Source organism: Choristoneura fumiferana, chromosome 12 (assembly GCF_025370935.1).
Source record: "Choristoneura fumiferana chromosome 12, NRCan_CFum_1, whole genome shotgun sequence".
NCBI classification, from domain to species: domain Eukaryota; kingdom Metazoa; phylum Arthropoda; class Insecta; order Lepidoptera; family Tortricidae; genus Choristoneura; species Choristoneura fumiferana.
The window spans coordinates 9,418,736-9,434,292 of record NC_133483.1 but is presented as its reverse complement, the minus strand read 5'-3'; the positions used below and the strand labels follow the sequence as shown (position 1 = coordinate 9,434,292).

Here is a 15,557-nt window from a genome sequence, read left to right as displayed (position 1 = left end):
AACAAGAGACGTTAGCTGACACCAGTTCCCTGCGGATTATATCATTCATAGCGTGATGGCGCGGAAATCTCCCCCGCAACGTGTGAATTGAGGGACACAATCAATAAACACTCAATCAATTTGCGTGGTGCATAGCCAAGTTGGAACCGTGCGCAGGAAATAGTTCAACCGTGAACTGCAAAGCAGACACGTAGCAAAAGCAAGGCAACGTGGGCCGAAAGATTTTGAGTAGCAGTCAAAAGAAGCTGCCGCCTGCTTAAAAGGCTTCAGGAATAGCTTCCTGAAAAATAGGGAACCCAAAATGTTGAAAGTTTCAACTGATAACTGCTACTAGAAGTTTAGTAAACGACCAGAACAAAAAAAAATACCACAAAAAAATAGAACCGACTACAAAAAACCATGAAAATTAATTTTCTACCAGTCTGAAGTCGGTGCCTTAGCACGAGCCAGCAGGAGTGTTTGAAGCCCATATACTATAGTACGTAGGTTAGGTAGACGACTATGGTTCCACTCCTGCTATATAACATCATTGCTCCTGCTGGCTCGTGCTGAGGAACCGACTTCAAACTGTTAGAAAATATTTTCATGGTTTTTTAGTCGGTTCAATTTTTTGTTGTAATTTTTTTTTTACGTTTTTTAGTGTAAAAGATCTAAGATACAATACTCTAATGTCAACTGCTTCTCACATTTAACGAAAAATTGCGTTTTTCCATGCAGATTCGTTCATTGTTGAGGAGTCCTGGTGCTTCATCGCCCGTTTCATTTCAGCATAATTATGCATTACGATGAGCTTAAATTGCTTAGCAACTGTGTTAAAGTAATTGAAATTCAACCCGTGAAGTAATTGTTATTGAGTAGTCGCTCCGTTAGTCAAATGTGGTCTCCATCATCAGTTACACTTCACCAAATAATGATTTTCAGAGCAAATGCACGAGTTACTACTAAATATATCGAAATTACTATAGGTGCCCCTACAATATTTGAAGAGTTCCCTCGATTTCCTTAGGATCCAATCATTAGATACTGATTGAGAGGTTATGGGACATAATTGAAAGCATTCCTAGAAGAACGAAAAAAGAAAATTTAACCTCCTTTTCTTGAAGTCGTTTTAAAAAAGGAGTGCTGTGCTGGGAACAACTCGCATTAATCGTATTGAACTCCAATTCCAGATCTCGGAAACGTCGAAGAATAGTGAGGAAAATCTTACCGTACGCTCTCTAATCTAATAATAATTCTGTATTTCGAGTATATGTCTTTTTTTATTACTTATATACTTGCAGTCAAAAGCAGTGTGTGCCGCAGTAAAGACTAGCTAGTTTACAATATTAATAGGGTAAGAGATAATAGCATCTGCTGATAGCAAAATGAAGAAAGGGCGGTTCGCACTTGGTTATAACTTTGAATCAATTTTTACTTAGATGATATTATTCAGAATAACTACTGCTCTGTCAGATGACTATAATAATATCCTATGCGTTTGTCTGTGGGAGCCAAACGTGTGGGCCAACATATAAAAATATATATTGACCACGCATTAGTTTCAAACGTGCTTATGTCGGAGTTCGTGTGTTCCCGGTTGTTAGCAATTTTCAATATTTCACAGAGCCCCGTTATACTAAAAATATTCAAAGTTTCGGTAGAATTCTTGAAACGCTAACATCTCGTATAGTTTTAATGGTGTTGTTATTTATTGTCACTTTAACAAGCTCTATGAGGTACTAACAAAAAAGATCGTCATAAACCGAAACCGAAAACACAAAATCATATAAAACTCACCACAATTCTATTTTTTTTCCTCTACCTATATAAATTAAGATCATTTTTCAACAATCTTTAGTTTATATGAGTTAGGTTCAGACATCAAACTTAAATAAAACATCTGGACTAATAAACTCCTTTTTTAAGTCAATTAAAAACACTGCTTTCCACACTAGAGCTTAAATTTTCCTTTGATGAATCGTATAAAATTATATTCAGTTAAAATAGAATAAATCAACTTAGTTAACAATTATGCGACCTGGCTGCAGTCTTTTCAGATACGAATACTGAGAAACTTCACGCCGAATACTAAAATACCCAACAATAACTTGTCACAGCTAGTTCCGACATAGATAGTTTTTCCGAACAGTAAGAAATGTGGCAATTACAATTGCCATTTTAGAAAATATTTTGTTATCTTATGTCCCGATAAAATCTTTACACTTTGATAGATAACTCGATATGACAAGTACCGTCTTCAACTATTTAGTATGTTAATTTCATTTCAGCTGCCGAGTTTCACCCTTGTTTCACCGCTAAACGACTGGCCATCATCCTCATTATCTGGACATTTGGGGGTTTGCCATCCAGGAAGACGCGTGATTTTGACAAAATTAGACATTAATGACATTGTAATAAGAACCAGGCGACACGTCATCGTGATGATGCTACTACTACTACTATACTACTATACTCACTCTAATATTTCTCATTATGAGATTGTCAAATGCTATATTTTTATGGACTTTACAAAATCATTGTGAAACAATTGCTTCTAATATCACATAGAAGTAAAAGCTTATAATTATAATTCTTAATTCAACGAGCCACTGCTCCTAATGTCGGATTCTGCGTGGTTTAACGCACTGTTTATGCAGCATTTACTATGACAGGCAGTGCCATGCACTAAATTAGATAGAAGATAGCTGAAGTAAGTTCAGCACTATGCCCCAGATAGCTAGTGGATAGCGCTTAGAAACTTGGTGACTTCATTAAATTCTCTCAAAATGTCGACACCACGCGAAGTGGCTTCTGAAGTGGTAGCAAGATTATTAATTAGTTTAAATAGTATTACTTCCTATTTTTCTTCGTTTAATTTCCTATACTTCTTTGAGGGATCCGAATCAGCTGGAGTCTGGGTATGTGTTGTATTGTAACCGAGGCTTTCTACTATATTTTTCTCGCGACTTTGTCTGCGAATATTTTTATATTTACACAATACTCCACAGGAATGAGGTTTGTCTCGCATTGCCCATTTTCGTGGGATTTTCGAAAAATCCCTTCAAACCACGGCTAAATCATAAACTGAAAAATCTGAGCACCAAGTTTGACATTTATAATGCTGAAGGAATAAGGCTTTAAATTCTCCAATGAACTAAAATAATTTATTTCCTCACCTGCGACCTTATGATAGCCACTACACTCGATTGAGTTTAGTTTGCACCTAAATCTTATGCCGCTTCTTAGGAAGGAGACCTGTGCAGAGTTTTTTTTCAAGTGTGCTACGACTAGGGATGTAATGGATATGGTTTTATCGGAACCGAAAGCGGAACCAGATATTTTCAATTTAGTTTATCGGAACCAGAAACGGAATCGGAATCGAAAACGGAACCGAAACCAGAATCGGAGCCTGAGTGATACGTGGACGAGATGTTAAAAGTAGGACTAACCTGAGGGTCTATTATTTAACGTTTCTGACACTCGATCACATCGTTTCGCATGACTGTCATTGTGATCACGATCGTTTTTGATGTACAATCAGCAAATGTAGTATTTTTCCACAATCGGAACTGTAACATGATGTACGATCGAGTGATTGCTTATGTACTTTCTTGTGTACCATCAGCCAAATAAGTGGTCTACCAATTTTTAAACAAGTTCCTATCAAATGAATATGTCGCTAAAGTCGAACTTTCAAGTTGACAGACACGTCTATTGGCATTATTGTTTTATGACATGCAAACGATTATCAGCTTTAGGGTGGTAGACCACATATTTGGCTGATGGTACCTGTTTTATGTATCTCTTACTATTTCTGGTGTACAATAAAGAGTAATTGTTTATTGTATTGTATTTACCCTGTTAAACTAGCAGATGGTGCTGACGTTGTGACATGAATAAGCCACTGAGTTCAGAAGAGGGGGTACGGATATACTAAACAAATTTACGAAAATGGAAAAAAAACTGTGCTGAATTGAAAATGCGAGTGAAATCAGAGAATATAATATTGTAAGTGACATAATACACAAGTTGCAAGTATCAATACACAAACTGCAATTGGCGATACACAAATAACACCATTTTCGAATGGTGTCTTTACACGTTTAATTAAAAATCGCCCCCAAAGTTGCTAAAAATAATTCAGCTTTCTTTCCCGTGTTATGAACCACTGCTCTAAATTAACACCCTAAACTGTTTTTCTCACCGCAACGTAGTCCTAGCACTCCCTTTCCACAGATTAATGACAGCGCGAGCACCTCTGAACTCGACCATCATCAGTAAGCTGAAACCAGCGACGCTATAAAACTTTCATTATTCAACAGCCATTTTTGACAGTGATAAGACACCATTAATTTTCTGTCAGGTGCTTAATTGAAACGGTGTTTGGTTAACGAAAGTTGTTGTTAGTCAAATCAGTCAAAAATATTGAACAGTATAGCACAAACGATTTAGTTAGCCACCGGTAGGTACATTATTATTTTATTCAGTTATAGTATCTGCTGAGAATTGATAGCATAACTTTTTTAAACCAGCTGTTTTCCGAGACTTCGTTTGCAAAAAAATTTTGTATCGCTATTACGCGAGAACAATGCTATTTTTCGGGATCAAAACTATTTATATCCTTTCCTGCGACTTAAACTCTCTCCATACAAAATTCATCTAAATCGACTCTGTCTCAGACATTATTGCACGATTGAGTGACAAACACGAGCGGATTCATTACCAATTATTTAATTATTTATACACTCATTTATTTAATCATTTTACATACTCGTAGTATAAAAAAATACAGTCACTTCCCGCCGTCTCTCTGTTTGGACATTTAGATCTTTTAAACTACGCAACGCATTTAATGAAGTTTCCGACAACAGTTAGGTAATTTTTCAGTTAAAGTTATCCTACATATATGTAAGTATATTTAATACTAGCGCCCCGCCCCGGCTCCGCACAGGTACAATATTACAAATAACCCTCCTTTGGACAGTCGGGAAAAAAGGTATCCCTGCCTGTAGCCCGTAGTTTGCACGGGCAACATATTCAAAAACTGGCCAAGTGCGAGTCGGACTCGCGCACGAAGGGTTCCGTTCCATTATCTATACAACATTAGACGTAAGCAAAAAACGGCAAAAAATCACGTTTGCTGTATGGGATTATAGGTGTATTTTATTTTCATTTAATTATTTATTTTTAAAGTGAATATACAACTAAATATTCTGTTAATATTTCAAGCATCTACCTGTTGCGGTTATTTAGTTTTAGACGACCAGATGGCCTAGTGGTTAGAGAACCTGACTACGAAGCTTCAGGTCCCGGGTTCGATTCCCGTGTCGGGGCAGATATTTGTATGAAAAATACGAATGTTTGTTCTCGGGTCTTGGGTGTTAATATGTATTTAAGTATCTATCTATATCTATATAATTATATTTATCCGTTGCTTAGTACCCATAACACAAGCTTTGCTAAGCTTACTTTGGGACTAGGTCAATTGGTGTGAATTGTCCCGTGATATTTATTTATTTATTAATATTGACGTCCGATTTGAATAATTCAAAAAGTAATCTACAGGTATTAAAACAGACTTGAACATGAAATTATTTATTTAGATAAAGGTATGAATAAAATGGTCTGATTTTAGTCGCCATTTCTATAAACTTTTAAAATGTGAAAAAGTAGATAGTGACATAACTACAATAGTTGGATATCTATAGTATCGCGAATTTTTTGAATATATTGATATATTCTTTAATATTTTAGAACATTTTTTGCGTTCTATCTTAATAGTTTCCGCAGCGCATACGATGAAAGACATTTTATGACTATTTTTTTTACACCTTGGGTTACATTATTGAAGTTTTATTACGGATCCCTATTTTTTTTTAAATATAATATGACCAATGTCACTTTAAGATAGTGTACCTTCCCAACGATGAAAGATTTTTTTTAATCGGTCCAGTAGTTTCGGAGCCTATTCAATGCAAACAAACAAACAATCAAATCAAATCTTTATAATATTTGTGCAAGTATTTTGGATGGCGAACAATTTTTTGTTTTGCATCCTCTTTGCTGTCGGTGGCTGATTGGCGCAAGTCCTTTGCCGCGCGCCTTCGATCGTAAGAAAGGCGGCAGTCAGCGAGACTTCAAAAAAGTTCTCTCGGCGGACATGTGGTCGGTTTTGTAAAATAAATATTAATTGTGATTATAGACATTGTAAATAGTTTTGTGTGTAAATAATAACAAACTTTATACGCTTAAAAACTAGCTAGTGAAGTGGCGGTGCGGACTATTGCGGCTTTACGGACTTTAGCGAGCGTCATACATCGAAGTCGGCTTCATTGAGGTATGTTTTTCATGAATTGTTCTCTAAACATAATGCTGCACAGAAAAGCAAATAAGCCACGGCCTTGGTAGCAGTCACTATTCGAAGGTTTATTAACAAAATTAGTATTATAGATGTGTAAATAGCGACGCACCCAGGCTTTGCGCGGGTGTAGTTTTGGAGCAAGGGAGGTGAAAATTGTTAAGTTGCTGCCTTTGATATCTTCGCCTCTTCTATTTCAATGTTACACCCGTGCGAAGCCGGAGCTGGTCAGTAGTTTAAGATAAAACACATATAAGAATAAATTTCAATAAGAATTAAGAAAATACAAACTGTTTCTTCATCAAAGACTTCATCGTTAAGAATGAAATCAGCAACAGCTTCGTTAATAAACGTACTAAATGATACGAATATGCTTAATTAGCCACATGTTTAGTGGAAATTTACAAATCGCCATCCGCAATAAATGTCGTCAGAACCAACCAGTTTCGAAAGTTTAAAACTCACCTATGAGATTCAGGTACAAACTTTTGTATCTATTCGTCATATAAGCGACCCCCTACTAGGATGCAAACCAAGCAATACGATAGTCCGGATGCCGTTATAACATGAAAGGTTGGAATGTCTAGCAACATGGTATATAATATATAATGTTTAAATCGGATCTCTAACAAAGAATCTCTTTGCAGTCAGTGACTGATAGGCCGTCGTTCCCGCTTCAATTGATCATACGTCAGGCGCAACTTTCATATTAACTTTGGGAAGCTTTGATTAAGCTCGGCTCAAGCTCGTTCATAATGTTAAGGCGGTTTGCCATTGGAGTTATATATTTAGACACATCTTATTAATTGTCTGCTTAAGGACCGAATGAACATAATGTAATTCATACCGGGTGTGGCCCGTAATACGAGCAAAAAATTAAAACATAGATCCTCCTAATCAAACCGAAAAACATTACTTCAGCGACTTTTAAAAATAATGGAGTCTTTGAATCTTCCTTTTTTCATACAAATTCTTCTTCTTCTTCTCTTTTAAAATGGCTTTTCTCTCCTAACAATTTCGCCAGTGTCGAGGTAAACTCTCTTTGAGAGGCACGTTGTACGGTGATTGTAGTTTTTGCAACTTGATAGTAAAATTCCAGACACCACGTGGAGACCACTTGCACATTAAAAAATGTAAGACACGAGAGCAATATAGAATTTTGGGATGACTATTCACTGTTAAGATTAATAGCCGCATAAAACACTATCAAAATTATACTTCAACTAGCCAAAGAAACAGAAATAGCAAAATTTGATATTGTCTACATCCGCCAAGTTCGAATGCTACAAATCGAATCTTACCAGTATACACACTCTCATCTATGATTGAATCCTCATACAAATTAAATACTGCTATCAATGTACGCCATCCTAGAACACAACTGACGTCGCCTGTTACGCTAAAACATCGAACATTTTGCTTTAGACTGCTTCTTCGAATAAGCTTAAAAGTGTAATAAAAATAAAAAAAAACTAAGTTTTTTTTTTTAATAGCTGAACTAATGTTGTTCAGTTTCACGAGTATGATCTATGCTTTAATCATTTGCTCATATTACAGGCCACACCCGGTATAGTACATGACATCGAACACATCATCGGCATCAGACAAGCTTACCCTTAGACATGGGGGATAAATAACGTCACGATGACAAAGTCACCGTGACTCGTCGCGAAAAGGTGTCACTGTGACTCTTCACAAAAGAACAACATTACAAAATCACATACGTTCCTACTGCTCCTAGCGCCTAGCGTAGTCTCTGTTACTCAAATCACGCACGACGCTGTGGAGTGCTGTGACTAACTCGGCTCCAATAAATGGTGATATGAGTAACAGGCGTGACATAGTCACGTTGAAATAACAGCGTGACAAAAAAACGGTCATAACAGGACATATCACAAATATCATGCAGTGACACAAGTAACAGGCGTGACAAACGATGACTTTTCACTGTGACTTTTTTGGAACGGGATCGTAAGTCACTGATATAATTAAAAAACGCCAGCAAAAATAAAATAAAAAACGCCCGAAAAAAACGCTGCTTGAAAAGACAATTAAAAAGTAAAAAATAATTATGCGCTACCTAGCTGTTGCCCGCGACTTCATCTGCGAAGAATTCGTTTATCTCTATCCCGCGGGGACTATGCTGCTTTCCCGCAAAATTAGCGTAAGTTAATTTAGTATAAAGTATCTAGTAATATTTTTTTATCTAAGCGTTGTCGGTGTCGGGGGACCGCTAAGGTTAACAGGAAACTAAATATGTTGTATTTTTTAAAGTACCGTTTAAGAGCTACGGTGCCACAGACAGACACACAGACACACAGACACACAGACACACAGACACACACACATAGCGGTCAAACTTATAACACCCCTCTTTTTCGTCGGGGCTTAAAAATGAAACGCTTTTCCCTATGTCTACTTACTCCTGACAACGACGCAATCCAATAGATACAGAATATAGATTCTAGATATTATAATGTGAATGTGAACTTTTGTATTTAATAATAAGCCATACGAATAAATAAATATGTATATTATATCAGTGGCGTGAAGCCGTCACAAATTGATTCCCACATTACATTTACTACATTGTCAGATCGACTTGAAATTTGGTATCTAGTGAAAATACAATGATCTGGAGGAAGCCCAAGAATCCTGGAGGAGTCGACCTATATCCAACACTGAATCTTCTACGGCTGATTATGATGATGAATCAACAGGATCGTCTCCGTAGGAGGAAATTCCTCAATAATTAATGATACATAACGAAATGTTGTTTCAATAAAACCGACCAAGAGCATGTCGGACACGCCAAAGATAGGGTTCCGAAGCCATTACGAAAAATGAAAATACTTTAAAGTTGAATATTCAAAATCATCCAGCCAACCATCCAATAGGCAGGTGGTAGGACCTTCTGCAAGGTCCGCCCGTATTGCTACCACTATCTTGCTCGCTAATCCTGCCGTGAAGCAGCAGTGCTTGCACTGTTGTGTTTCGGCGAGGAGAGTAGGACAGCCGGTGAAATTACTGGCACTTGAGGTATCCCATCTTAGGCCTCTAGGTTGGCAACGCATATGCAATACCCCTGGTGTGGCAGATGTTTACGGGCGGTGGTAATCTCTTACCATCAGGAGACCCAATTGCTCGTTTGCCATCCAGTTGAATAAAAAAAAGTAGTCCAGAGTTTTAGTCCAACGATACCCCACACTATCGGGTTAGTCGAGAAAAAAAAATCACCCCCACTACGTCTATGGGAGGTACCCTTAAAAAATTTTTTTTAGTTATTTTTAATTTACTATTTTGTCCGCGTGACTTATAGTATATTCATGCCAAATTTTACTTTTCTAGTAGTAACTGTCTGTGAGCTTAGCCGCGGACAGACAGACAGACAGATGGACAGCAGGGCTACTACGAAACTCGAAACTCGAAGTTCGTATCGTACCGTCTCTCTCGCTCTCGTATTAAATAGTATTAGTGTCAGAGGGACCGCACGACACGAACTTCGAGTTTCGAGTTTCGTAGTAGGCCTGCAGACATGGCGAAATTATAAGGGTTCCTAGTTGATTAAGAGGGTTTATGCCTGCTGAACTGGCAACGTTGCATTTTTGTTAGTTTTTCTCGATTATTCCATAAAAATACGGTAAGTATTTGACTATTTTTTATATGTATTATAAATTAAAACTTTACAATGCCTTTTGTCGAGTAGGTAGAGAAACAAATTTTAAGCTACCTTTACAAATGACAAAGTTATAAAGGTTTGAAATCCAAGATTAGACAGAGAAAGACATACTGGCATGTGACGTCACACGCTAGTAGCGCCATACTTGCTGCATCGAGAAAAGCGTTTGAGAAAGAGACAGGTATATAGTTTTTTTTAAAAATCCCTATAAATCCAATTTTCAACTGATTTATGTTTTCTCTTCGCTAAACACTTTCTGTATACCTATATTTTCATAATAATATATAAGACATGGCAAATTCAGGAGTAGTCAAATATACCTACCGTAGGTATTGAATGAAAATTAATAATGTTGTCTGATAGAACCCTTCCTTATATATAAGTTAATGTGTCTACTCCAATAATTATTCGTGATAGACTTTTATTTCCTTTAAAAACCGATCATAAACATTAATTCGTTTTTAAGGAATATAAAAGTCTATCACGAATAATTATTGGAGTAGAGTAGACACATTAACTTATAAAATTAATAAGGATTCTATCAGACAACATTATTAATTTTCATTCAATTTTTATGGAATAATCGAGAAAAACTAACAAAAATGCAACGTTGCCAGCTCAGCAGGTATAAACGCAAACGTAAGGAACCCTAAAAATGCGTTTTAATAACAGACACGACCTGATACTGCACCAATTTCTGGTTCATCATAGCTACTTGTCATTACTGAGGTCATGTGTAAGAAATTTCGTTATTCCAGTGGGTTTCGGGTTATAACTGTGATACAGCAATGTGCGGAGTTGCGGACAAGTCATCACCATCCCAGCCATGTACACGCCCCACTGCAGGGCATAGGCCTCCTCTCTGAATAAGAGGGCTTGGGCCGTAGTTCCCACACGAGCCTAGTGCGGATTGAGACATGCACCATTGAATTTCTTCGCAGGTTGTACAGGTTTCCTTGCAATATTTTCCTTATTTCGCACTTAAATTTCGAAAAACTGAATCCACAATATTCTGCTTGAGAGGCCATATCTAAGTCAAACCACTAGGCCACCACGGCTTCGGTGGACAAGGTAGATACGACATAAGATTGAAGACATGTTAGGACGGTGACAAAAAAGGGATGTGCATGAGCCGGGGCAGTGGAGCATAATAGGTATGGCAATATGGGCAAGTTAATAAAATTGGATTGTGAATGAAGTCATCCCGAGTCATATTAAAGATAATTATTATATGTCAATTAGGCGAGACATCTAATATAATTATATCAATTTAACTAAATCTTGACAGCCGTTTTTGCTGATAAAGTTTCATTTCATTGATTAGACTTGTTTTGTTGTAGCTTTTTCTCTCCCTCAATCCACAACTGCTGGGTTTTATAATAAGTGCACTTATACCTTCGTAACGAGGTAACTTAGTTGAGCTTAATGGCTGCCTGCGGTGCGGTCTTGGCAAAAAATACAACTTGGCCTAGATTAAATTAGCGAGAGAACTTGTTTGCTCCCAGATTTACGAAGCTCTCATTGAAATTAAAACGTAATCGTTTATTTTTTATTTGACGGGTTTTATAATTTATTTTTTAATTGACTAGTTATATATATTTATGGCGGCCAATATATACTTAAAATATCAAACGTGTATACAACTACTACGAATTTCCACTTTGACACTCGGGATGTCTCGGTTGAAATCGTAAAGGTAAATTATACATAAATTACGACATATTACTATTTGTTTTGTTTTTTACTATCAAGCTTTTTACCTTGTCTAATATACAAAGCCGGATTAGACGTTGTCGCGGCCATGACCAAAGGCCGTATTGCGTAACCTTTCTTATGCTCCTGATCGCAATCAAATGACAGTTTTTGTATGCGAAATCTGTCATTTGATTAGGATCGCGAGCGCCAGAAACGTTAGGCAATACGGTCTCAAGTCTTGATTTCAATCATTGTCGAATTGCCGAGTGTCAAAGTGGATATAATTGTATACCTAGTGCCCATCCACGAAGACGCATGATTTTGTCAAAATTAGACATTAATGACATTGTAATAAAAACTACGGCACGCGTCATCGTGAATGACTCTACCAATACCTACGTTGTAAAACTTCAGCTTACAGTGAAATAATTAACCGAATACTTGTCACGCTGTCATCGTTCATCCACCACCACCTCTCATATTTCGTTTTCTAGAATTTTTTTACCGTACAACGGCAAAAACTACTAGACACTGGCAAAATTGTCCTCCGATGGACAGAGCCATATTTTTTAAAGAAACAACAACAACCGAATACTTGACAGCTGCTTTGACATTGTTAATATCGTTCCTATATTTAGCTTGGTGCAACTACTACGTAATTTATGGAAATTCCTAGCATTTTTTGCGGAATCTCGAAAGTGCAATTGAAATATCGGTTACATGAACGAAGCCAGGAGTGAAACTAGTAACAAATAAACAATTTTATTGTGTTGATATTATAGCGCCATCTCTTACTTCTTCGCAGAACTACTTGTAATCATAGCAAGGCTAAAGTTGTGCGAAGGTAACTTGCTGAGCGTTGTCTGTCCGTGTCAATGTTTACATGTTACGTAGTTTATCTCATAGATGGCGCTTAAAGTTACAATATTATAATACGACACAGTATTTTCTAAACAGGCCACCTCGCTATTATTATACTACAAGGAGCTCGTAGGTTGTATTTTTAAAAGCGTGGGGGGCGTCCGCGGTCGCATTCATCATCAGATGGAGAAATATTCCGAAAGAATTTGAAGACCCTGTAAGTAAAGTATACAAACAAATAAACTTCTGTATCTGTGCTGAGAGGTAACAGTCTGTGACAATAGTAGATTGATAACCAAGGGTGGAAAGTGACCCATTTCAGCCGAGATATTTCTCTTTAGTTTAGTTTAGTTTCCAATAGTTCGGGGGGAAATGGGTAATTTCAACCGAGTAAGACACTACTTTTCATTTCGACTGTGAGGAAAGCAAAATACTACAAAAAAATTAGAATATTTATAAATTTAATTTACTTATATCCAACCTCCAACGGTACCTTTTCGACCTGGCCACTTGCCACCGCCGACTATAAAAAAAAAGAGTTGGTTACGACCAAGGAGCTTATATACAAAACTGAAGGTTGAACGCCGAACGAAGAAGTACCTTTATTACTTATTGATATATTCCATCTCTTTCTTTCACATTTCACGAATGACTTCCATCTCTTTCTCAACCTAACTAAAGATAGAGATGGAATATGTTCGTGACGTAATAAAGATGAAATTTCTTGTTTCAAACGGATGTTCGGCGTTCAACCTCCATTGTTGACTGTTGTATATAAACTCCTTGGTCACGACATGCATCCAGATGGCCATGCCGAAACGTGAAAAAAAAGTGTCATTGACGTGACTCAATTATCTTAGACTCCGTGGCTAATCGAAAAATAAAAAAATAAATACTTTCCACTTAAGAGATGAAAACGCAATTTTCCACCCGGCTATCTACCCATGAAAATTACAAGGAACCCTTATAGTTTCGCCATATCTGTCTGTCTGTCTGTCCATCCGCGGCTTTGCTCAGGGACTATCAATGCTAGAAAGCTGTAATTTTGCACGAATATGTATGTAAACTATGCCGACAAAATGGTACAATAAAATTATGATTGTTTTTTTTGGAGTCTTTTTGTATTTTTTATTTCAACTCCAAATTTGATATTTTTACGGGTATCCCGTGAAACCATATCGAAAATACAAACTGAGACATGGATGCACAGAAAAACCAGAAAAAGAGACCAGCGCTGGGAATCGAACCCAGGTTCGAACCAATCATAATTTGATTGCTTAATAGCGACATCTCTTGTCTGGGTGAGCGGTTGGTTCCGAAAGAATGTGACGTCTCTCGATGAGAGAGGAACATAGATGTCGCTAGTGCTGCTGCATAAGTAGCATAGTAGAAATAAGCAACCTGAGATATGTATGCATAGGAAAAATTCGTGTCTAGATTCCTGTCCAGCGGTGGTGTAGGGGTTATAGCACGCAGCACGGATTGCTGAGGACCTGGGTTCGATTCCCAGCGCTGGGGTCTTTTCTGGTTTTTCTGTGCAGCCATGTCTCAGTTTGTATTTTCGATATGGTACAATAAAATTAAATAAAAAAAATATATTAGTGTACCTTCCATAGACGTAAAGTGGGGGTGATTTTTTTTTCTCATCTAACCTTGTAGTGTGGGGTATCGTTGGATAGGTATTTTAAAATAATTAGGGGATTGCTAAAACGAATTTTCGATTCAGTGATTTGTTTGCAATATACTCAACTTTAAAGTGCAAATGTTCATTTAAATCGAGCGTCCCCCCCGGTGGGTAGAAAAATTAAAAAAAAATCAGGATGGTAGTAAGTATATCAAACTTACAAGGAAAACTATAACGGTTTAATTTTCTTGAGAATTATTAGTAGTTTAAAAGTAAATAGCAGCCTAAGGTATAAAATATACCTAAACTTGGAAGATTCCTCATAAAATACGAAACCCTTACAAAAATATTACTTATTTTTTCGTAATGGCTACAGAACCCTATTTTGAGCGTGTCCGACACGCTCTTGGCTGGTTTTATAAGATTTTTTACAGATGTGTGCTGGTAACACTGCTAAAAGGCGAAGGCCGCTTTCATAGCTATTGATAAATAAATATCTTTTATAAGGTGACTGGCAAAAATATTACGTTGATGAGTCATCACAGTAATCAGTTTTAATTAAAAAAGTAAAGATGACACATCAAGATTTTTTTGAACTAACACCATTCTAAATTATTGTATCACAAATCCTTATATTTATGTACAAGCTCTCTCTTTCAAAACTATAAATGGATTTTTCGATTCAGTGATTTGTTTGCAAAATATTCATTAAAAAAATCAAAATGGTACTAACCAGTATATCAAACTTACAAGAAAAACTATAACGGTTAAGTTTTCTTGAGAATTATTAGTAGTTTAAGAGTAAATAGCATCCTAAGGTATAAAATATACTTGGAATATTCCGTAAAAAATACGAAATACTTAGAAAAATATTACTTAATTTTTTCGTAATGGTTACGGAACCCTATTTAAAGCGTGTCCGACATGCTCTTGGCCAGTTTTTTTTATTTATGAAATTAAGACCGTTGGGTTATCTAAAGCAGACGGGGTAAAATCGGGTATCCGATATCCCCCTAACATTCACTATGTTCATCATCATCATCATCATCCCAGCCTATATACGTCCCACTGCTGGGCACAGGCCTCCTCTCAGAACAAGAGGGCTTGGGCCATAGTTCCCACGCGCGCCCAGTGCGGATTGGGAACTTCACACGCACCATTGAATTTCTTCGCAGGTTTGTGCGGGTTTCACTATGTTACCGATTTATAATTCGTTTTTTTTTTGTTCTTGCAGACAAGTGTGAAATTGCAGCGAAATTACGTAACGTAAGCGAACAGACTATAGCGTGGTCCGAAAGTAACATGCTGTTAGCAATTAATTCGGTGATAGAAGGCAGAATGGGATATTTACAAGCCGCTGA

General features: G+C 37.0%; 1 protein-coding gene across 1 annotated transcript in view; it reads left to right on the top strand.

Annotated features, from left to right (window-relative positions):
* LOC141433671 (stromal interaction molecule homolog) overlaps window positions 1-773 on the top strand; it is a 21,882-nt gene extending 21,109 nt beyond the window's left edge. Inside the window, exon 6 of the mRNA XM_074095772.1 lies at window positions 718-773. Coding sequence (XP_073951873.1) covers window positions 718-773 — 56 coding nt within the window. The remainder of the gene's footprint in view (window positions 1-717) is intronic.
* The last annotated feature ends 14,784 nt before the right edge of the window (window positions 774-15,557 follow it).